At 40.7% G+C, this 25,073-nt stretch overlaps 1 protein-coding gene across 2 annotated transcripts in view; it reads left to right on the top strand.

The window, feature by feature from the left end:
• The window catches only part of GBE1 (1,4-alpha-glucan branching enzyme 1), a 266,210-nt gene that overhangs the window by 134,614 nt on the left and 106,523 nt on the right, over positions 1-25,073 (top strand). For both annotated transcript variants that reach the window (XM_074971654.1, XM_074971664.1), the window contains 2 exons: positions 146-236; positions 1,632-1,841. In XM_074971654.1, coding sequence (XP_074827755.1) covers positions 146-236; positions 1,632-1,841 — 301 coding nt within the window. The remainder of the gene's footprint in view (positions 1-145; positions 237-1,631; positions 1,842-25,073) is intronic.

Raw genomic sequence — 25,073 nt, 5'->3', positions numbered from 1 at the left:
TGTCGTTAATTATTAATTGGACATTAGAGATTTAGAACCAGATAAAATAAGGAGAAAGAAGTAGTTCAGACATATTTGAAATACTAGAAAAGTTAATTATGTCAAATTATTATTTAGACATGTAACTGTGGGATTTTTTTAACAGGATACAATTGTGTTCAGCTGATGGCTATTATGGAACATGCTTACTATGCCAGTTTTGGTTATCAAATCACAAGTTTTTTTGCAGCATCAAGGTATGTTTTCTAAGGATTTATGCACACTTTCGCTTCTTTCTGTGGTTGGTGAAATAGTATTTAAATGTAGACAAATAGCACAATCTAATGCACTGTAAGAATTCTGACGACATATCCAGACCTTGCTTTGTATTGAGTTTTTTCCTTCTAATAAATCAAACCAGCTGTCTATAATTATCAGTTCTATATAAAAGTTTAATATAGTGTACAGTACAATAGAAAGGTCATGAGAAATTTTAATTAGTAAAGCATTTTGATCCCAGCTTCTGCACTTTAGGATCTCAGCTGTGTGTTTTTTATCCATAGAATCTGTTGTGCAAAATTGAGAATTCTCACAAATGATGTCCAGCATGTTTTGTTGTGGTAAATAAAAGCATCTTTAAGGTGCTTGTTCATAACAGGTATTGCTTAATCATTTTGCTTTACAAAAAGGGTAGTCATGTAATGAAATGACTAGTTGCACGTCCTATAGGAATTAAATTTATTTCATACTCATAGCAAACTGTATTTAGATGGCTTTGAGGCCCATCAGCTTGTAGAAATAGGCGATGGTTAAAGATAAATTGTTCAAGAAGATGAAGGTAAATTTGAATGTTATGTTTAAGCTTCATCAAGAAGAAAAGTGACAAACTGAAAAACTTAGGAAGCTTTAATTGGTTTTATTTAGCTGAACAAATTGCACATTGTATATTGAAACAGCCTTTGATGATTTTAAAAGAATGAAGTGAACTCTAATAATGGTACCAAGTAAGTAAATGTCAGATAACAACTTGCAAAGAGGTGGCAAATTTTGGGCGGGGGTGTTATTTTCATTATTTCATACTCATTTGAATCCATAGTAATTTCCAAGTAATGGATTATTTAATTCTAATCATATAGAAATTTGTGAAGTTTGTATACTAAATAAGAAAATAGTTTACATTAAATATGAAAAGTACAGGTGCAAAGTGTATTAAACTGCTTAAAAGTAAGTCTGTAAAAGTTGAAATGTGTTTCATAAATATCCAAGACTAGTTTGTTTGTTTTTCTTTTTCCCTGAAGTAATTGGAGGAAAAAGCTCAAATTTGGGGGCAACCCTATTTTTTAAAACTTTGAACATGCCTAAATGATGATTTATAATTTAGTCAGCATATAGTGTACTGTTTTGTTTAAATGTCTTTTTTGTCAGTTTGTATTGCACAATTGCTTCTCCAACAGGGGGGAATTGTGACTATCTGATGATCGATCATTCCCACTACATGGGAGTTCCCTAGTAAATTATGTAAGCTTTTATCTATTAACTCTCTGAATGTATAGTTTTCTGCATAAACCGTATTCAGCCTTTTTTTTTTTTTTTTTTTTTTTTTTTAAATTTAGGTTACCTCTGCCTAATGCATTGTATTTTCATGCTTGCAGCCGTTATGGAACCCCAGATGATCTGAAGGAATTGATTGATGTTGCCCACTCATTGGGAATTACTGTTCTATTGGATGTTGTACACAGCCATGCATCAAATAACTCTGAGGATGGTCTGAACAAATTTGATGGTACAGATTCCTGCTTTTTCCATTCCGGTCCTAGAGGAACGCATAGTCTTTGGGACAGCAGACTTTTTGACTATTCAAAGTATGTACAAAACCCTGTAGCAGTTTTTAGTGGTAATTATTTTTCCTCAGTTACACTAAAAATTGAATGTTCGCCATATTAGAACAGTTCTATACTGTAAATATAATCGATGCAACAGTTTGCATACATAAAATGTATTGTCTGCAATCTAAGGGCTTGTCTAGATGGGGAATTCACAGGGTAGTTAGTGCATAACAGCTATGGTGTGAACTCAGAAGGCAATAGTTATTTCACACTAACTCCTAACTTTGACAGTGGATTCACTTAAACTACACAAAGGTACTCTTAGCCCTGGTCTACGCTAGTGTGGGGGTCGACCTAAGATACGCAACTTCGTGTAGCTGAAGTCGGCGTATCTTAGGTCGACTTACCTGGCCATGAGGACACCGGCGAGTTGGCTGCTTCCACTCCCCTGTCGACTCCGCTTCCACCTCCTGCGAGCTGGAGTTCCGGAGTCGACAGGGAGTGCATTTGTGGATTGATTTATCTCATCTAGACAAGACGCAATAAATCAATCGATTGCTACCCGCTGATCCGGGGGGTAGTGAAGGCCTGCCCTTAGTGTGGAATAAGAGTTTCCACCCATGGAGCTAATGCAGAATAGCTGTTGAGCAATAGCTATTCCTCACTAGTTATTCAGGGCTTTTCCCTGTATAGAGAAGACCTAAGTTATGCTCTACATTTAATCTTGTGTGTTTATTAATTTATATAATCCTTCTTACCATAACAGCTGTGTTCCTAACAAATCACTACTACAGCATAAAGATTTACATTTGGTACATTTTTTGTTTTCTTCCTCCCTCTGAGGCAGCAAGGATTAGATATCGATACATAGTAGTCATCTTTTTTCCATATTAAGCTGATTATTTCAGTGATGTGGCTGTGGGAAAGCTTAGTTGCACAAGTGATGACCACAAATCTCACCACTTCCAGAGAAGAGTTCCATAGGCTTAGGCCAGCTGCCATCAGAACTCCTCCTGTTGCTTCCATAGGTTTCATGCTTTGAGGTTGACAGTGTCATAGTTTCTAAGGATTGTAACAGTCTAGGGAGGTCACTGTTTCAGAGGAAATCTGTTGGTAATTTAGGCCAATCTCATGGAGAACCCTGAAGACTGAGGATTTCCACATGGTATTGAGTAAGTGATTGGTGTAATGTGATACATAACATAAGCACTGTGCCATTACATAGGATGAACTGTTTCTATCTTACCTTCTGATTAAAATAACTTCTTGGTAGTTAGACCTTAATTAACAAATACACTTAAAATTCATAATGACAACGGGATGTATTGTCATTACTGCTAATCATAACTGCTTGGTGTTACAAGACTTGCAGTTACTCTCTAAACCTATATTCAGATTACTTGAGTCAGTTTGCTATGACCCATCCCAAAATTTTAATTTCAGTACATGGTTACATATTATGTATGTATGTTAGATATTATATCTAAATAAATGCACTAAATCCATTTCTCCAAAACAAGGCAACTAACTGGCCTTTCTAGAAGAAAGGTCAAGATAGTGGAACTTGTATGGAATACTAAAGCTTACCCCTCTATTTTGGATTAACATTTAAATCCAGTTTGAAGGTGTCGCATTCCTTCCTTCTTGCACAGTAGTTCATCATCTCTTAATTCCACTGGAAAAAAAGGACATGATCATTTCAGGTACTTATTTCACTTTGAATACCTTTAGACATTACTAGAGGTGACATTAGCTCTACAAATTTGGTTATTTTTTACGTGTTTCCCGATGTAAATGTTTCCATAGCAGAGTTCAGCAGACCTACAAATGGATTGTGACGAATCATCTCTAATGAACTGGGGGGCGGAGGGGGAGTTGAATAATGAAGACTTGAGGCCAGGGATGAATTAAATAGCTCCTTCCAGAAGGGAACTTAATGCCCTCCTGAAGTCATGTAATGACACAGAGAATATGCTTATATTTCATGCTTGTATTTCATACAACTTGCTTAACTTTTAGTTTGGTTTGCCTCATACAAGTTAGAGGTTCAAAGGTTAAGCAAACTTTGAGAAATTCTCTGTGCTCTCATGGGGGAGGACCCCTGTGGCTTGGTTTGTTAGCTAATGGGTAAAATTTAATGTTCTGTGATTTGTTTCCTCAACAAAAAAGTATCTCTAGTAAATGTAGATAGTCTTTTTTTCCAAAATTTTGTGTGTTCTTATACGTCATAACACCATGTGATGACCTGGCTTTAGGTCCAGAATTTCCTAATGTAATCCTACTACTTGTAGCAAAGATATTTTGCCTCAACCATTATACTGGGAATTTATAGCAAAGGTTCAGTGTCAAAACATTCAGTACTTGACATGGTTTCATTTAGATTATGCAGAAAAGGTTGAAGGTTTCCTTATATGGGAGTATATCTTGAACAAAAGCAGAGTGGGACTAGAATCAAAGTTTGTCTGTCTAAGACCTATCTTATTCAGCTGTTTCAGGTGTTGATTGATTATAAGGCATGTTAACATTCACACTGGCACATGAGTGGATCTAATGTCCAGAACAGGCATGTGTAAGAACAGTTGGGAGTAGACATTCACTGCTTACAGGGCTTCAGACTTCCATTTCTATTTAAAAAGAAAGAAAAGAAAAGAAAAACAGTTGAATAACATACTGAAGTTTTACTTGCTAGACAGTCTCTTCAGTCTTCTGTTCATATAAACTTTTCTACTATACAGCACCTGCCCCAAAATCTCTCTTCTCTACTGGGAATAACTGTTAAATCTACAGCTACTCAAACCTCTAATAAAACGAATGCAAAATTTTATTTCAGAATCCAGAGAAACTAGTTCTGTGCCTTGAAAGAGATTAAGAAGCAGTTGGTTTATCAAACTAATCCGTCTGGATTTCAGTTTGAAAGCCAGGACCTAAAGAAATATAATTTGTCTCGCAAGGTTTCAAGATTATTCAGTTGGGTAGGAGGGTGACTGTGAATGCTAAATATAACAGAAAGTGGCAAGGATCTGTAGACACTTCCATATAAAGCAAAACCAAGGGACTTGTACCTTGGGTGTCATTTTGAAGTCTCTTGGTCTGATTGTCCTATCACTTATTTTGGTTTAAATGGAGAGTGACTTTAATTAAATCAATAATTACATAGGTGATCTGTGTTTTGAATCTCCAGAAAAAGTGCAATGTATCTTGGAATTCACTTTTGAAAGCTTAGAGTTGAAGGGGACAGAGAGCATGGGGGAATGAAAGGAACGACTGTTCTCCTGTGACGGTGGGGGAGGGGGGGAGAATGGGGGTGGCAGGGGTGAAAGTAATTTAAAGGACTTGCCGGTACTCCAGAGTCCTGAGGAGGGGGCGGAGGAGGCAGGGCCTTTAAATCCCCAGGCCCTTTAAATCAGGATTTAAAGGCCTGGGGCAAGGGCTGTGGTGGTAGCAGCAGCTGGGAGCCCTGGGCCCTTTAAATTGCTGACGGAGCCCCGTGGGTCCAGCAGCAGGGCCCAGGGCTCTGGCTGCCGCTACCCTCCAGAGCCCTTTAAATTGTCCCTGGAGCCTGTTGCTGGAGCCCTGGGGTAGCGGCGGCGGGGCTCTGGCAGCTATTTAAAGGGCCTGGGGTGGTAGAGGCAGTGGGAGCACCGGACCCTTTAAATAGACACCAGAGCCCTGCCGCCACTATCCCAGGACTCCGGCAGGCTCCAGGGGCTATATTTAAAGGGCCCGGGGCTCCTGCTGCCTCTACCGCCCCAGGCCCTTTAAATCATCCCCGGAGCCCTTGGGTAGCAGCAGCGGGGCTACAGCGGCGATTTAAAGGACCCGGGATGGTAGCGGCGGCAGGAGCCCTGGGCCCTTTAAATCATCACCCAAGCCCCGCTGCCGCTACCCCAGGGCTCCAGCAGCAGGGCTCTGGTAGCAGTTTAAAGGCCCAGGGCTCCAGCCACAGCTGGGAGCCCCAGGCCATTTAAATTGCCGCCTGCGGAAGCCGATCCGCCCCGGTTTGGTGCACCGGCTCTTGCCGGCAGGGGTGGCAGGTTTGTAGAAATTTTGGTGGTGCCCAGAACCTGCCCCCCCCAACTCTGGGCCCCCCCCCCCCAAATTCCACCCCCAACCTGTCCAAGGCCCTGGGAGGGAGTTAGGGTGGGGGAGGAGGTCTGGGGTGCAGGGTGCAGGCTCAGGGAAGGAGTTTGGGATGGGAGGGGTTGCGGAGGGAGGGGGTGTAGGTTCTGGGAGGGACTTCGGGGATGGGAGGGGTGCAGCGGTGAGAGTTGTGGGGTGAGGCTGGGGATGGGTGTGGGGTGTGGCTGGGGATGAGGGGTTTGGGGTGTTGGAGAGGCTCAGGGCTAGGGCAGAGGGTCGGGGTGTGGGGGGATGAGAGCTCTGGGGTGGGGCAGGGCTGGGGATGAGTTTGTGGTGTAGGCAGGCTGCCCCGGGACTGGAGCCAAAGAGGATGACTCCCCCCAGCCCTCTCCCCACTGGCAGCAGCAAGCTCTGGGGTAGGGGCCCCCTCCCCCTGGCAGCACACTCACCCCAGCACTGTCACTGCACATGCTCCCAGGGCCCCTCTGAGGTCCAGGAATTTCCCTCGCCCCCCTGTGGTGGGTGCCCAGGAGTGGGGGGGGGGAGCTGCCATCACATGTGCACCTCGTACCCTGCTGCTGCGCCTCACTGGGGGTGGAGGATGGGGCTGCCCCTTTCCCAGCGTGGGGCAGGAGTGGCGGCTGTACTGGTGGAGGGTCCTGCTGAAAAATGAAAGGGTCTGAGGGGGAAGGGCAGGGGAAGGGCAGCCTGCCCTGCCACTAGTGGATGGGGGGCACTAGGATCCTGCAGCGGCAGTTGATGCAGGGAGGCAGCCTGGAGCTGCAGGGGAAAGATAGGGATGCTCTGCTCCAGGACCCAGGGAGGCTCGCGGGGGCAACAAGGGGGGCCAGGGGACACTTGGGGTAGGTGTGGGGGGGACAGCAGGTGGGACCAGGGGGGAGACCTGCCCCGAACATTAGTGGAGCCGGGCCTCTGGACCCTCAATATTGCTGGAGCCACAAGCCCATATAACTCACCTCTGCTGCTTGCCGGTACCCGTACCAGGGTATACCATCTTACTTTCACCTTTGGAGGGGTGGAGAAGATCTGTGTTTAACTCATCCTGTTATCTAACTAGTGAAGACAAGGCAGTTTGTAGCTTTCCCATGGGTTAGCAGGGCACGGTAAAGACTATGGGAGAGCATTGTTTTTACCTAAATCTGCTAATCTGTGTAAAAAAACTACAAATTGCCTTGTCTGTGGCCTTGTCTTCACTAATAAAAATGTGATTTTTTTTTTAACCTCGGGGTTACTAACGTAAGTGAGCTAATCAGATGTGAAAAAACATGGCATCACTCCACATAGACAGATTTTAATACTTGTTCTAATATGTTAGTTGATCAGTATTTTAGAGGTGTTTAAAAATTACCTATCTTAGGTGCAAACATGTTTAAAATACCTAATTAAAATGTGTTAGCTCACAGTTTTTTTCCTAGTGTAGTCAAGGCCTAAGAGTGTGGCTTGATTTCCCTACCCCACCCCCCCACCCCCATTAGTTGTCTCCTCACCATTCTTCCTAAAAGTTAAATCTTTGGCTCTTGTCATATGACCTTTTGGGTCATATGAGCCCTTCCCTGTGAAATCTGTTCTTCCCCTGGCTGCTCTGAGTGCTCCAGTTAGGGGACTCGTAGCTGGGCTGGGGAGGGTCAGGACTTGTCCTTTCCTTGCATGGCAGCTCTGCTGTTATGGAAAGATACCCAAAGCTTCTCAGATATGAATTTATTTGTTTTAAATCTGCATCCCATTTTTTTGGTAAGTATTAATATCCACATTTCTAGATTCAGAACACAATTTTTACTTCTCAGGTGCTCAGATGAATTAGATGGTTTATACAGTAAAAAGGCTATATTCAGCTGCTCTAAATTTCAAAACACTTTGGTGGTGAAATCCTGATGAATTACGTGGGAACACTTCTGGTGTCCATAACAGCAGACACCTGGTTAGAAAAGTGTGCATTTATTTTAAAGGAACACTCTCTTTTAACGTTTGTGCTAAAATGTTGTTGTTTTTAAAAACTTGGTACCATTTTGAAAACCTCTTCTGATACTGTGCTAGTGTTTGTGGCGCTCTGCCTAATACATCGAAGAGAAGGCAGCATGCCAAGACGATTCTCTTCTGTAGCGTTGAATTCTCAAAACCACCTTTTGAAGCATACTCTTTTTCTCAACGTTTCAGTGCTCTTTACTTACAGATACAGTTAAGGGTCTTTCAATTGCATTTGTGTGGTAACAATGACATCCAGTGGCAGGTCAGGTTTATCACAGGTGTGTATTCCTTGGGGATATCTTGAACATTATATCGCTGACTGGATTAAAGGTGATGTTCAGAATAACTATCAACCCATCATTGAATTAATAAGCGTGCTGAGTTTATAGGTTTTTGGAACAATGTAGAGTCAAGAGTCGTTACAGCTTTACTCAAAGGTACTATATGTTGTGTTTCAAAAGTATAATATGAAATCATACAAATGTGTTGGGTTTTATTTTTCCTGATTATTTTTGGAAAGTTATATATTTGGTGTGGGAACCTGAAGCTTTGGATTAGTAAAAGTTGCTGCTTTAAAGACTAAAGGATTAAAGTAAACATCTATGCTGTGTCTTTTCCCCTATTAACGTATTACCTAATTTACGTTGAGTACAAATGAGTGTGTGTGATTTAAAAGCTACAGTATGCTACTTTTTTATCACCTTGATTCCAGTAGTCAGGATTTCCTAAAATGCATTAGAACCTCTAAATCCTAATTTTGAAACAAGACTAAAGTGAAGTGAATGGTATTTGTGCGCATCTTTTCTACGTTTTGTTTTACATAATGAAAATGAGCAGTTTATTTGCAGATACGTATTTGTGGACTTAGCAGCGGGAATAGCAGCTAGGTCTAAAGGCCATCTAGTGTGGACTAAGAGTATTGTTGGACCTACCAAAAGAAGGAATGATGTACTGCAGCTTTAAATTTTTCTAATGCCCTAACCATTAAAATAATACACAAAAAAGTTCCATCCCTGAACATATGGATTATAATATATGCAAACTACATAACCCTGAAAGAATTGCTTTAATTTTTAATACACAATCTTGCTGTTAGAAGCTTTATTTTGTTTTGTGGTTTAAGTTTAGATTGATATGACAACATAGGCTTTAAAGCCACAGATGCTCTTTAACTTAGGAGATCTTGTGAGAACATATAATTTCCTTTGAAGTATCCAGTTTCCTTTATTAACTCCCAACTTGGCAAACACAGCTGTGTGCGAAGTCTCTCAAATATAGCTGCAAAAACAATGATTTTGTGATAATTAAGTGATGTACTGATACATTGAGAAGTGGCATTGAAAAATTACATCCAATTTTCCTAAATTTTAAAATACATTATGATGGTCACTGCTTTTGAAAAATTAATTTAATTAAGTAAAGATGCAGTAGCATCTTAAGTAGGGACACTTTTTTGACAAAGACTTCGCTGATGCAGCCCACCACGTAAAGACCCAATGTTCACTGCAGACCTTTATTCCTGGTTAACCTGATGCTCTAAATGCAAGCTTGTAACTTCAAAAGAATTTTCATGTGATGAGTGCAGCAGTTTATACAAGCAATTATAAGGTGACATGCCTATTCTGAATAGTAATTGTTAATGAAAAGTGTAATTAAAATAAATACTTTTTCGTAATTGGTATTTTTATTTTTTTATTGCCTCAGCCATCTTACTGTAGAAAACATCAATTTCTGTTTAATATATGTGGCATTACAGAAAAGTCATGTTTCAGAGAATAATTAAGCAATGAGCCTCTTCTGGGGGAAAGATGGGAAAAGGGGCATAAAGATGATTTTCAGCTGTGCTGCGCATCTATTGACTTCTGAGCCAAGGGGGGGGAAATCTCATCTGCTGTAAAATGGTATAGCCATAATCAGCAGGTGGTTTTCTTTTCTGCCCACTTACCACTCCTAAGTGTATGCAGAGCTGTGACATTTGGATAGTTAGCAGATACTTTTTTATATATTTACCCATTGCAAAGAAGAAAATTTGCAATTGTGGTAGTGTGGGGGGAGGTACTAAAACCTCCTTACATTTAACAAAATGAAACTGATGACAAGTGTCAAAACAGTGCATATAGTAACAGACATTCCAGTGGGTAAAGTGCAGCAGTTTACTTGATACTGAGCAGAAATACACCTGAAGACAGCCATCCATGTCATATGTGAGTGGCATCTTTGTAACAAGACCTTAACTTTGCAGGAAAGGCAGAAAGGGGGACACTACCTACACCCATGGCTCCTGTTAAACCAGATTGCAGTGACTATGCCTAGTCTAATTACTCCTTCAGAAAGTAGCAATTTCTGCCATAGCCAGTCACGATATTGGGTTGGCCACTGGCCAAAGAACAATTCTGTGGGTGGCTATCTGACAACTCTGTATAGAAGAGAAGGGAACAATATTTGTGGAAATTTTAGAATTGAAAGAGTCTTACCACGACATTGACACTAACACGACTGATATAAATGGTGGAGGTCAGTTCAGTTGATACCTCATGATCATCCTATTGTTTGGGATTTTTTTCTGTCTGGGTTAAGAAAACACTGCACTATTTAAACTGTGAATGTTGTAGTTGTAGTCCCAACATTTCAAGTTAGTTAAAATCTACAAGAGTCTAGTTTGTCAGTCTTTGCGTACTTGTCTGATGAAATTATGAATATTGTGGGTTATGTGCATGTGTCTGTTTTGATTACATTTCGTTTTGGTCTGTTTGGGTTACTGATGTTCAGTGTGATTGTCTGAAGTGTCAAATCAAGATTAATGATAACATTTGAGTAAAGAGGTGATTGACATGTCATAAAAGGCATTAACTAGACTCTTAAGTGCTCTTGCAGTAGAAATAATAATAGACTAATTGCCTGCTTTCTGTTTAAAATTCCTCTGGATTCTGTTCTGGCCAGCGCTGTTGCATGGTGAGACTAAAGGGCTGAAATAATATTTTAATTGAAAAGTACCTTGATGAGTAAGAGGATTTTTTCTGTAGAAAATAATAGTTCTTGGGATGGAAAAAAGAAAAAATGTGAACAGCTCAAAAAAAAATCCTTAGGTCCATGTGAAAAGACCATTGTGCAATACTACACTTGCATGCTTAATTATTGCAACATTGTTAATAAACTGGGCGATTACATGTACAAATGGTCACTCAAAAATCTCCCAGAGAGGGAATGTTGATCACTGGTTAAAGCACAAGTGTTTTGGAAGTCAAGTTCTGTCTTATTGCTTGCTGCCCCATTATTTTGTTACGACTTTGGGCAAATTATTAATCTCTGTTTCTACATCTGTTAAATGGAAGTACTTTGCATGGGTATTTTTCCATTTGGAGAACACTCAGCAATGCTCTGAAAAGTAGAATTGATCTATTAAAAAGGTGGAAAATTGTGGAACTAGCAAGATACTTAATTTCACTATATATAATTTTTTTTGTTCCCTCTGATACCTCCTTCGTTCCCCTCTTCTTCATTTGCTGTGTCTTTAGTTGATAAGCTTAAGGGCAGGGATTTTGCCTACATTTCAGTCTTTTTAAGAGCCACACATGCTGCTGATACTGTACAAATAATGGCATCTACTTACCCAGCCTGCTGCTCCTGTGTCAGTTTCCCTTCACCCACAACACATTGTACTCTGGTACTCTTGAAAGCCGTTCAATATGTAGCTTTCTTGTTGTGTCTTGTACTTTATTAGTACTGTTCCTCTTCTTAGGGACTACAAAATGCATCTCTTCAATTTAATAATAATCTTATGTATGTGACCACAAACCCACAGCAGATTATTACAGAAAATCTCACTTGCAGGAGACTTTTCAATCAATCAGTTGAGGAAACGACTCAAAAGTTGTACATCTTTGGAGAGTAAATAATTCTGTATTTGACACTTGTCAGAGAGCCTCTCGCTTAATGTCTCGGTCTAAGGGACTTCTCCACCAAGGTGTTCATATACTATTGTCTAATTTACTCCTTTGTGCATATACAAAGAGTAGTTTTTTTCCCTTATCCGTCATTCTAGGTCATTTTTAACTGTTCTTCACCCAAGCAATTATACACAATTGAATAATTTAATTCTCAGCAGGCAGAGAAGAAAAGGTTTATTTGAACCCTCCATAAGTCTCTAAGCTATTGCAATGTGCAGAGTGAAGTAACAATTTCCTTCTTATCCAATGGCAAAATATGTTCCCTGAGCAACTCCGTTTCCTTATCAAACCTCAGAGCACTGGCCTCGTAGACAACTTGCAGAGCTGCAGTACCTGAGCACTCCTAGACCAGCTAACATCCACAGTACTCTTCAAAAACATTCAATATGCAGCTCTCCGTGCTCCTGCCGTGTAGTGTCTTGTACTTTTCTTTATTAGCACTATAGCAATTCTTCAATGAGGATGTCAGTTTTCAAAAAACATTTTAGCACAAGATCATCACAGCACAGTATGTTAAACTTTTTTACTAAGAAAGTAAAAGTGTAAGAGAGAAATGAATGCCTTTGAGGTGTGAATCCATTAAGTTTTAAACCACAACAGGAGGTAGAATTATGAGATAATTATCCCTCGGAGAACAATTCACTTGAAGTATTTGTTTTGTATTGTTACAGAATCTCAGGGTCTGGTAATGTAGGCATTGCAGGGGAAATTAAGTTTTATTATTGACGGAAACTAGCCAGGATGTTAGACAAATTTCTCCTAGGATTATTCTGCAGAGGGGATTGCCTCTTAAGAAATGAGTGCTTCCATGCTGCAAGTCCCAAAATTATCTAAAAAGCAGTGACCATTTGAGCCATACAGATGACTGCTCAGAGATCCAAACATTTGGCATGAGGCTATATCAGAGATCACATCCCAAACTACCAGCGGGTCTTTTTCTACCACTTGTAAGGAACACCTACAGCACTGCACTTCTTTGTATTGCAATACTATTTGTGTTCTATCTCTTTGTTAAATAATTAAATGTAAAATATTTCAGTACCAAGATTTTCAAAAATGGATGCCTAAAGGGTTTTTTGTTTTTGTTTGTTTTGTTTTGTTTTTAATCCAGATTTAGGCAACTAAATAAATGGCCTGATTTTTCTATCTGGTAGTTTCCATGGGGATGGGTATATAAAGTGTCACGCTCCTTAATCTCAGGTTGTTTGCTATAGTTAGAGGAAACAAAGTGGTGTATACCTCTGGACAGTGGCTATTTGGGTAAGATTAGAAGTGAGGGCTCTAGGAGTGGAATTCTTTGTGGAAGGCAGGAAAAAGGGTCTGAGTGCCCAAAGAAGAGCGTGCTCTGTAGAGAGCAGTGGTCTTGCTGTCTGCCCTGCAGATGAGCTCCTGACTGGAGTTGCTAGAGTTGTGAGAGTTGGCAAGATTGGGCTGGACAATGAAGTCTCCTACCTTAAACTGGAGGGAACTTAAAACTGGAGGGACTAACTACTATTGCCCTGTGTTAGCATTGATCAGAGAGAGTAGTGCTTTATTGACCATAGGAAATAAGTTAGTTGTGTGTACTGGTGAATTTGACCAGTGTTTGGTTTAGGTTGGGCTTTTTGGTGTGTTTAACTGCAAACAAAAGAAAAATATTGATCTCCTCTATCTCATATGCAGCTTTATTTCATTCTGTGTATAAGATATTAGTCAGCAATAAATAATATCTGCTTTTGCTCGTACTATGGTAGTATTTGCACCTAACTCTCTATTTTGGGGAAAGCTAATGTCAGATTTAAGCTTAGGCTAAAAATGTTCTTTCCTGTTAATTGTTTTGAGCGACCAGCAAATCTGCATAGTTTGTCTTGGTCTATATTTACAGTTTACCTAAGATTCTCTGAAACAGTGCTGAACCACATGTTATCCTTCTCTACATTTGCAGCCAAATATGCTTGTGGCACTAGTTTAACATTGGATGAATTTTCCAGAATAGACCAAGCTTTAAACTGATTGCTATCCTCAACCTCTAGACTAGTATCAGTGACAAGGTATTGTAGTGGATTGTTTTTCTTTGGGGGATAGGTTGGAGAATGGGTTCCATGCATATAAGGTAGGGGGGAAAAGTTTGTTCAGTGGAGTACAATCTAAATATTTGATTGCATAGTCTTTTTTCTATATTGTTGAATGATTATGAATGAATTGCAGAAAAACTTAAAATTTATTAAACTGTTCTAACCTATAAATATATTAATGATTTGATTAAGCCTTTTTGACAAGATAGCAAAACTTGAAGACTATGCTGTGTATTAAATGGAACTAGTCCATTGCATATACTTTAATTTCTTTTGCATGTGTCTAATTCACTGTTTCCATACTACATGTTAGCTTGAAACGCACAAGGGATATGGGATATTCAAGGCTCTCAACAGTTACTCTATCAATATTCAAGTGAGGAAAAGAGGTTATACTTTATGCATGTAGCCTATAATGTATGGAGCATTGATTATTAACACTTTTCAGTATTGAAGACAAGTCTTACACCATCTGCTTAGTCTAACAGTGTCATCAATAATACCTAATTTTAGTACATTCTTCAGAATACTACCAAATTTAACACATTTCTTCTTGTATTTTGGGAGGGTATCTTTGGTGCAGGTGTATTTCACATTCAAGTATAAACAAATAGAATCATTGAACTCTTCAGAATGTGGTGCTTTTACAATATGTGCATTACATGTTTGTTAAACATTACTTTGAAACGCATAAGATTTCAGTACTGATACTTATTTTTTTTCCTATTTATACTAACTAGAGTAATAAACAAAGCAAGGTCTTTTTCTTAGATTAACTGTAGTGCAATTTTCTTGTCTGAGTGGCAGAAACACTTCAATTATTTTTTCTAGTTGTGACCCTACACACCCCTGTATTGATATCCTACACGCTACTGCAATAATATTTGTACAAAATATGCTTCATGAGAGAGCATGTGAAAGCTAATAACATGCTGGTTATTAACGTTATAGCTAAAGTTATGAATTCCCTCTGTATGATGTTACTAAAACATGTTTATGACCAGACAGCCTAACCTAGGTAAGGGTAATAAATGGATTTGTCCTAGACAAGGAAACATGGGTTTACCTCAAATATTAGCAGTAAATAAAGCCATTGCGCTAAATCGGCAGACATTATCCTAATAAAGAACACAAGAGATTGAATTAATATGACTCCAGCACCCCCGAGAGACACGGGAGACTGAATCCTCAGGGCTCCTCCCTGATTTACCATATAAAGACATCCTTCCTTTGGAGATATAAGAAACTGAGAGATTCCATCTTTATCCTTCACCTTAGGAGACAAAGAAACCAAGTGCTTTGATCTCTGTGATGGGTCCTGGCAGTAAAGGCTGGACAGGAGATTATGGGTGAGAGAAACCAACTTGAATAAAGACATTATCTTGCTAGATTAAGTTTCCACTTTTATTTGCTTATAAAGATAGATATGTTTACCTATTTTATTAAGGATCTCTTAACCCGTGGTCTTTTGTTAATAAATTTATAGTGCTTTCATTATAAATCATCAGTGTTGTGTAAGTTCTGTAAAGTGTGTACTTCAAGGAAGTGAACAGGTTGAAGTGTTTTTTACTGTCTCTGTAAAAGAAGAAAACCTAACACTTTCTCTGTGAAGGTCCAGTGAAAATGTGATACATGTATTGGCGGGGGCGGGGGGAGTAGTTCCCTTTGATGGACACCCACCCAGCCAGCCAGTTAGCTGTAAAATCCCTCTTGGAGTCTGTTCTCTGCTTGCTTTACCTGTAAAGGGTTAACAAGCCCACAGGTAAAAGAAAAGGAGTGGGCACCTGACCAAAAGAGCCAATGGGAAGGTAGAACTTTTTAAAATTGGGAAAGAAACTTTCCCTTTGTCTGTTCTCTGGGCTGCAGGGATGGATCAGCAATGCTGTGTAAGGCTTGAACCAGGTATGAAAATTCATCTTCCATACCTAGAAGAAATTATTTGGATAGGAAATGTTTTTAGTTAGACACAATCAGGTTTATTTTTTTATTTTGGCTTGTGGATCTACTCTGTGCTAACCCCAAATGCTTTTGTTTGCTTGTAACCTTTAAGCTGAACCCCCAAGAAAGCTATTTTGGGTGCTTAATTTTTGTAACTGTTTCTTTTAAGATCTCTCAAAAAGCCTCAGTTCCAGATGTATTTTTTTCCTTTTTGTTTTTAATAAAATTTACCTTTTTTAAAAACAGGATTGGATTTTTGGTGTCCTAAGAGGTTTGTGCATGTTCCTTGATTAGCTGGTAGCTACAGCTAATTTCCTTTGGTTTCTTTCTCAGTTCTTCCCCGGGGTGAGGGAGGTGAAAGGTCTTGAGGGTACCCCACAGGGAGGAATTCCCAAGTTTTCCTTCCTGGGTTCAAAGGGAGTTTTTTGTATTTGGGTGGTGGCAGCATTTTCCAAGCCAAGGTCAGAGAAAAGCTTTAACCTTGGGAGTCTAATACAAGCCTGGACTGGCACATATTAATTTTTAGAATCCTTGCAGGCCCCCCACCTTCTGCACTCGGAGTGACAGAGTGGGGATTCAGCCTTGACAGAGAGGGACTGGTCCCTTCAGTAGAAGGATTTGGAGGCAAATTAAGGGCTGGAAGGGTACTAAGGTCAGCCTGCAATGAGTAACCTGGTTGGGCAAAATCAAGGTGAGGCTTGTGGGCAGGCTGTTAGGGTCAGAGCCCTGGACTAAAGCTGCACAGCCGCAAGACATCCAGGGTTACAAGGCAGATGGTGACCGAACCCCTTACTTGCCTGGATGAACACCAGAATGTCACACTAGATATAGTACAGTACAGTATATAAAATACTGAATCTCTAACAAAATGCAGTTCTAAAAGTGTTTACAATTCATTCACTATGGGCATGTCTACACTGGCAGAGTTACAGCGCTGCTCAGAGAGCGCTGAAGGGAAACTGCTGTTGTGTGTTCACACTGTCAGCTGTCTGCACAATAGCATGTTCACACTTGAGGTACTTGCATCGGTATTCGGAGCAGTGCACTCTGGGCAGCTATACCATAGAGCACCTCTTTCTCTTCTGTCGCGAAGAGTTGTGGGAAGGTGGTGGGGGTTGCGGAACATCCTGGGTCCTGTCCTAGTGCCCCGTGATGCATTGCTTCACATCCCAGCAATCCCTGTGCTTCTATCCGCATTTGGTGCCATCTTTCAGCAGTTTGTGTATTGCATGCCCTGTCGCTGCGGACTGCAGGAATGGATCCCGCACTGTTGACTGGTATGCTGCTCGATCTGACCAACACGTCCCAAGTGGCCAAGTTATTCCTTAAACTACAAAGGCAAGAGGAGTGCGACATTGATCTCACCACGCATAGTAGTTACGACACAAGATCGCTTGTGGCATTCAAGGAGGTGCTGACCACAGTGAAACGCTGCTTTTGAGCTTGGGAAACAAGCACTGAGTGGTGAGCTCACATCGTCCTGCACGTCTGGGATGATGAGCAGTGGCTGCAGAACTTCCAGATGAGGAAAGCTAAATTCATGGGACTCAGTGATGAACTCGCCCCAGCCCTGCAGCACAAGAACACGAGAATGAGAGCTGCCCTGACGTTGGAGAAGTGTGTGGTGATTGCACTGTGGAAGCTGGCTACTCCAGACTGCTACCGATCAGTCGCTACCCACTTGGGAGTGGGAAAGTTGACCGTTGGACTCTTGTTGACAGAAGTCTGCAGGGCCATTAATCTCATCCTGCTCCGAAAGACCGTGACTCTGGGCAAGGTGTGTGACATTGTCGATGGCTTTGCACAAATGAGTTTCCCTAACTATGGGGGGTGATAGATGTCATGCATGTTCCAATTCTGGCACCAGACCACCTAGCCACCGAGTACATTAATCGCAAGGGGTATTTTTCAATGGTTCTCCAAGCGCTTGTGGATCACTGTGGGTGTTTCACAGACATGAATGCAGGCTGGTTTGGAAAGGTACATGACGCACATATCTTTCAGAACACTGGCCTGTTCAGGAAGCTGCAAGCAGGGACTTCCTTCCCGGACCAGAAGATCACTGTAGGAGAAGTCGAAATGCCCACTGTAATCCTGGGAGACCATGCCTGCCCTTAATGCCATGGCTTATGAAGCCATACACAGGGAAACTTGACAGCAGCAAGGAGGGGTTCAACAACAGGCTGAACAAGTGCAGAAAGACTGTTGAGTGTGCTTTTGGCCATTTAAAAGCCCGCTGGTGCTGCCTCTATGGGAAGCTGGACCTGGCCGATGACAATATTCTTGTGCTTATAATTGCATGCTGTACACTTCATAATATTTGTGAAAGGAAGGGTAAAAGCTTCAGTCAGGGCTGGACCGCAGAGGCTCAGCGCCTGGAGGCTGAGTTTGACTAGCTAGAGACCAGGGCTATTAGAGGGGTGCAGTGTGGGGCTATAAGGATCAGGGATGCTTTGAGGCAGCAATTTGAAGCCAAAAGCGACTAATATTTGTTACTATGTTCGGGAGTGCCGTACTTGTAATGCTAGGAGGTGATTGGTGAAGACGATGCAATAAGTGGGTTTAACATAATTGTATGTTGCTTTGCAGAGCTCTTTGCTTTCAGTTAATAGAATAAAGATTGCTTTCAAACCAATGCGATTCTTTTATCAAAAAACAGCAACCGGAGGAAAGAGTCAAACCAAAAAAACCCCACCACCAACAACCCATCAACAATGAGGGGGATGGGGGAAGGGAAGGTCCCAAGAGGAGGAGGCGTCCCGGGATGGCTAAATATTTGTGTATGTCGAGGGATCCTATCCGACCTTCTCCTTCAGAATACAATGCAGTGAGTACTGTGCTTCAGCAGGGCCATACTGCAGAGGGACGGGTGTTGAGTGCAGTGGGTAGTGGGAGTCCACAGGGCTGGACTGTGACGGGCCAGGAGTGGAATGCAGCGGGTACAGACTGGAGCCAGGAGGTTGATAAGAGTGTGTTGGCAGTGTCTGGGGGGGAGCATGGGAAAGAGTTTTGCAACAGCGGCTGCAGGGGAGGGCAGGCATGGAGCTGCTTGGTTTGAAGAACTAGTATCGCCTGGAGCGTGTCTGCTTGGCGCTCCATACCCTTTAAGAGCTGCTCAGTGACTTCATTGTGGCGTGCTGCATTCTCCTTTCGGTCCCCCTTCTCGCTGTCCAACCACTCCTTCAATTCCTGTTTTTTGGTGGTGGAGTGCATCATAACATCACACAGAAAGTCCTCGTTAGTTCTTCTTGGCTGCTTTCTAATTCTGCACAGCACGTTCAGCCACCAATAACAAAGAGGGAGGCTGGGCTCCCAAGGTCATCTCTGTGAAGTTTAAATGCAACATTTTATAGAAGCAGTATTGTTTGCAACACAGACAACACTGATTCAGTGATTTAAAACACAGCCAGTACTCTCTCACCTGTCACAAACTGGCTGACCCCAGGCAAGCAAACATGAGCCACAAGACCCCCCAAAATATCTCAACTTTATTCAGGCTTCATTTAAAAGTGAATTCAAGTCTGTTTAACTGTTTGAGATCTCAGATCAGTTATGGAGTCCATCGGAAGAATTTAAGCATAGTTAACTAATTCAGTTTCAAAATCCTAAATAATGTTCTAGACTAAATGGAACTTCATATTGCAAACCAATTTAAAAATAAAATTGAGAAATGCAAAGGTGACTAAAGCAGAACTGAATCTGTGAATAAATGTTTGCATTTGTCTTTGGAGAATCTTTTCTTAAAATATATAGTTTGTACATGGAAAACTGGAAATATTTTCAATATAAAATTAATATTTGCAATATAATGGTTAAACCGTTATATTAAAATGTGTAAAGTGCTCTTGTAAAATGAAAGTACTGTTTTCAAGTGCTAATGGTGTCCCAGTCATAACTGAGGTTCTCTCACTTTTTATCAACATTAGAAAAGCCTGCTTTTAAAAAGTAGATTGCTTTCATTAAAATATGTATGTTTTCCAAACTTTGTTAACCACAGATAATAGGCTTCAACACATGCATTTTCTTTTTACTGTTTGCATAAGCGAGAGCACTTTGATAGAATAGCATTTAGAATATTAGAATTTGATTGGAACAAGTAAAGCTATTTGGCCTATAGGCATTTCCCCCCCACACACACCTTTTTTGTTCACATTTCCCCAGGATGTAATCTCTCTCGAGTAACACTTGAGCTGTTGCCTCAGCCATCTTGACAGATAGTTACTTCACATATTTGTTCTTCTCTACATTAAAAGCTTCTGGTGTCTTTTTGTTGTATGGTATTTAATTTATTCCTTACATCACCTATAAGGTATTAGCATGGAAATGGAGGTATGTGAGGCACTATATGCAGTGTTACAGTTTAGAATGTAATAACACCTATATTTCACCTGCCCTCTCTTTTCCAGGGTACACCAATTTATATCTTTATCCCATCTTAATAGTGCCTACTTGATTAGTGAATCATCTTTATCATTTTTTTTCACAGCATCATATGTTTTAAGGGAAAAACAAATCTCATCCACTCTGCTTTTACTCTCAGGCCTGAACGTTGATGATTTATTTTGTAACTGTCCGAGTTAGCTGCTCGGGGCAGTGACCTTGTCTTGCAACGTATTAGTTAAATGTCATGTATACATCACTATGTGTATATTTCACAGCTAAAAAGTTTTTTGTTTTGTTTTTTTGTTTTAATACTGTGATAAATGAAGGGGTGGGGAAGCTCCCTTTTATGGACCCAGCCAGCCATTTAGCTATAAAATCCCTCTTAGTAGCTGTTCTCTACGTGCTTTACCTGTAAAGGGTTAAAAGTCATTGCGATGCATAGGTAAAAGGAAGTGAGTGGGCACCTGGCCAAAAGAGCCAATTGGAAGGCTAGAACTTTTTAAAAATTGAAACAAGACTCCCCTTTTGTCTGTCTGTGGTTGTTTTCCTGGAGCGAGGGGACAGGGCAGAACTATGCTTTAAGAAGTTTGGGGCCAGGTATGAAAATAATCAGGATCATACCTAGATGCTACTCATTTAAAACCCCAGATATGTAAGTAGATCAGGAACTGTCTAGGAAGACGTGATTAGGTTTATCCCTTTTATTTCTTTATGGTTTGTGGACTCCTCTGTGCTAACACCAGGTGCTTTTGTTTTGCTTGTTGCCTTTAAGCTGGACCTCAAGAAACTATCCCTGATGCTTAATCTTTGTAGTTGCTCTTTTTAAATCTAGCAATAGTCTACGTTCCCAGATAGATTTTCTTCCTTTTGTTTTTTAATACAATTTACCTTTTTTTTAAGAACAGAATTGGATTTTTGTGTCCTAAGAGGTTTGTGCACGTGTTGTTTAATTAGCTAGTGGCAACAGCTGATTTCCTTTGTTTTTTTTTCTTTCTCAGCTCTTCCCTGGAGGGGGGTGGGGGTGAAAGGGCTTGAGGGTACCCAACAGGAAGGAATTCCCAAGCGTGCCGTCTTGGGTTCTCAGAGGGGTTTTGCACTTGGGTGGTAGCAGCATCTACCAATCCAAGCTGTAACCTTGGAAGTTTAATACAAGCCTGGAGTGGCAAGTGTTAATTTTTAGAGTCTTTGCAAGCCCCCATCTTCTGCACTCGAAGTGCCAGAGTGGGGAACCTCTGACCACCTCTCCTGACCCTGTTTTTCATTAGTTTTTTTGTTTTACTTTCCTTGCTACCCTCCACAAGTTCAAGAACGGTAGTCTTAAATCTCTGAGAGACTCAATGAGGTATCTTTCAAATGGGGAAGAGTTAAAATTGTGTGGAAAGAGAAAGTTAAATTATCTTAACTCTATTTCCTGATTTTTCAAAAGTTTAGGTTTTAGTCACCCTCTGTGGTCTGGAATGATATGTGGTATTGCAGGTACCTTTAACTCTCTGTATTTAACAGTGTTTTTTGCAGTGATTTTTTTCTTTTTCCTTAAAACTTATAGTGGGGTAGGCATGATTACAGAACAGTTGTGAGCAGGTTACAATGGGCTTCCATGTAGGAATAGTGTAGGAGGTTCTCAGAAGTGGGAAGTGGCCTGTTTTTCATATCCTGGATGCAGTACTGACTGCTGGACTCAGGCCAGATGTGTACGTAGCATTAATTTACACTTTCTCAAAACTGCAGACAACAGACTTGCTTCCAAAATGAACCCCGTAAGGCAGGTTAAGAGTGCTAATGAGCCCAGCACACAAATCTCCAAAAGATCAGATTTATAATTTTTGGGTTCAAGGCCAATATAGTTTCTCCTTAGTGTCTTTTGCAAAGAGTCTGTGAAGAATTTCCAGAGTGTGAGCTATGTGTAAGGAGAAGCGTTAAAAATTTTGTAGTGTAATAACATCAAAATTTTACATTTCTAAACTGTTTCTTGGTACTATTTGAATAGCTGAGTTCAGGGGCAGACCATTGCTTTTGTTTGTTGGTTGGTTGGTCTGTTTCTTTGTTTTGTTTTTAAGAGTGTCAGAGCTACACTTCTCCCCCTCTTCCCCCCCCCCCCCCAAACTCTGTGGAAAAAGTTGTAAGATTTGAAAAACAGCTCAGTTTCTTTGGGGACTATATTTTTTGAAGAACCCTGTGTCTAACTGATTCCAAACTTACACCACTAAGGACTTGTCTACGCTCTAACTTGCTGGCTCTAACTTGCTGGCTGGGGGGAGAAAAATCACCCCCCTGAGCGCAGCAAGTCTGAGCGCTTTGAAGCGCTAGTGTAGACAGGCTCTGAGTGCTGGGAGCCGTGCTCCGAGTGGTCGGAGCTAATCGCCCTCGTGATGGTGGATTACCAGGAGCGCTGGGAGAACTCTCTCAGCACTCGCACACAACCACACTCGCACTTCAAAGCACTGCCGCGGGAGCATTCCTGCAGCAGCGCTTTGACGTTTCCAGTGTAGACATACCCTTCCCTGCTCTGATGTGGTGCAGCAGTTTTCAAAACAATCGAGTATGTACGTGGATTTTTAGAGCATTTTGATAAATCATCTTCTAAACAAAAAGTTGTGCTTTACCTTAAAAATGATTTGCCAAAGGCTACCCCATAGTATTGTCTACATTTGTTGAAAAACTTCCAAAAGCATCAAAATGGAAGGCAAGCTGAAAATAGCAGATGTTCAAGACCTTCCTTGAGAACTCTTGCTCTGTGGGTGGTTCTTTGGTTTAAGGACTATGGCCTGATCCCCTAAGCCTCCAAGTGAGTGTGAAATGAGCTGATAACCTTTACAAGGCTGTTGTATCAGTCTGGTGATGCCATGGACAAATCACTTTTTCTGGTGTGCATCCTATGTGCATAACAATTCATATAGCCAGAAAGCTCCTCTTCTAACTTTGAAAATATTGCTATCCTGACTTGGAATTGGGTACTGGACATTAGCTGAGGTAAAATTAATTCAGTAACCTCCATTTGATGAAAGTCCGTGCCAGAGTTTAAGCCACAAGCATGCTCACAGTTATAAGAAGGGGAAAAATAAAATAATGGGTCCCCAGTCTGACCTACCCCTCATTCTCTGGGCTCCCAGGACCATAATGGTTCAAAGTTTGCCTCACTAACCTTACCTTAAGACCAGATGTAGTATAGCAATTGTCAAGATGACCTGAATGTGCTTGTGGATTTTAGAGCTCTTTGAAAAATTGTTTATTAAACAGCAAATTACACTCAACCTTAACTATGGAGTCACCAGCACTCCTCCATAATAAGTTTCAGATAATGGAATAGAACAGAAAATAGTTCTTCATTAACAACTTTTTAACCACCTTATTCTACAGTTTTTACAAGGTCTTACTGCTCTTATTTTTCAATAAATGTCCATATTGTTGAACTTCCTACCCTTAAAGTTTATCCATCGTTAATAAAGACTGAATCTTTAGAGTGCTCCTAACATCTGGTTCTTGCTGAACTTTAAAACCTTCAAAACAAATTTAATAGATTTGAAAATATTGTATTTTTCCTTAGAATTCACACTTCTGTGTGACAAAGCTATGATTTATCCTGTTTTGTGCTATGACAAAACAGACACATAGAGAGAGCTTTCCAAGAACTTGTCTAAAATGTGTTAGTATTGCTGGGCATCCTAGGCTAGTTTAGTATGAAAACTGTTGGCTGTGGAAACTAACCATTCTTCAATTGACCACTATTAACTTGTGTGGAAGACTGGCATTTATAACATGGAATAGATGAGGTATTTGACTTGTTCAGGCCATTCTCCTCCAAGGAGGCTGGACTGAATATATAGTGTATGGAAGATGGCAGCACAATTAGTATTTATGTTCTTCTGGGATTATATGAACATAATTTATACTGTGAAAGCTGCAAATTTGACTGGGAGTGAATGGATATGGCAATTAATAGAATCCAAGGCTGGAAGAGACCATTGTGATCATTGAGTCTGACCTCCTACATAACACGGGCCATAGAACTTCCCTAAAATAATTTGTAGAACATAGTTTTTTAGAGAAAAACCCAGCTGTGATTGAAAAACGGTGAGTGATAAGGATCCACCACGACCCTTGGTAAATTGCTCCAGCAGTTGTTTATTATTATTAATAATTTCCACCATATATCCTGTCTGAATTTGTCTAGCTTCCACTTCCATCCATTGGATCATGTTGTACCTTTCTCTGCTCTAAAGAGCCCATTGTTAAATATTTGTTCCCCACATAGGTACTTATAGACTAATCAAGTCACCCCTTAATTTTCTCTTTGCTAAACTAAATAGATTGAACTTTTGAGTCTAATGCTATAAAACAGGTTTTCTAATCCTTTAATCATTTTCATGGCTCTTCTCTGAACCCTCTTTGTCAAATTCCTTCTTGAACTGTGGACACAACAATTGGAGATTGTATTGCAGTAGCAGTTGCACCAGTGCCAAATAGAGGCAAAATAATCCCTCTACACCTACTCAAGTTTGTCCTGTTTATGCATCCCAGGATCCCAGCTAAGTATCTACCAAGACCCCCAAATCTTTTTTCAGAGTCAACATTTCCCAGGATAGTCTCCCATCCTGTAAGAATGGCCTGTGCTCTTTGTTCCTAGAGGTACACATTTGGCACATTGTTTGCTTGCACCCGGTTTAGCAAGTAAACCAAATTGCTCTGAATCAGTGACGTGTGTGCTTCATTATTTACCGCTCCCCCAATTTGTGTCATCTGCAAACTTGATCCATGATGATTTTATTTTTTCTTAAAGCCATTGATAAAAATGTTAAATAACATAAGGCCAAGAACCGATCTCTGCAGGACTCCTCTAGAATCACACTCAGTTGATGATGATTCCCTATTTGAGACATATC

Source organism: Natator depressus, chromosome 1 (assembly GCF_965152275.1).
Source record: "Natator depressus isolate rNatDep1 chromosome 1, rNatDep2.hap1, whole genome shotgun sequence".
Classification (NCBI taxonomy): domain Eukaryota; kingdom Metazoa; phylum Chordata; order Testudines; family Cheloniidae; genus Natator; species Natator depressus.
The sequence above is the reverse complement of the archived record's forward strand: the minus strand, read 5'-3'. Positions and strand labels throughout refer to the sequence as shown.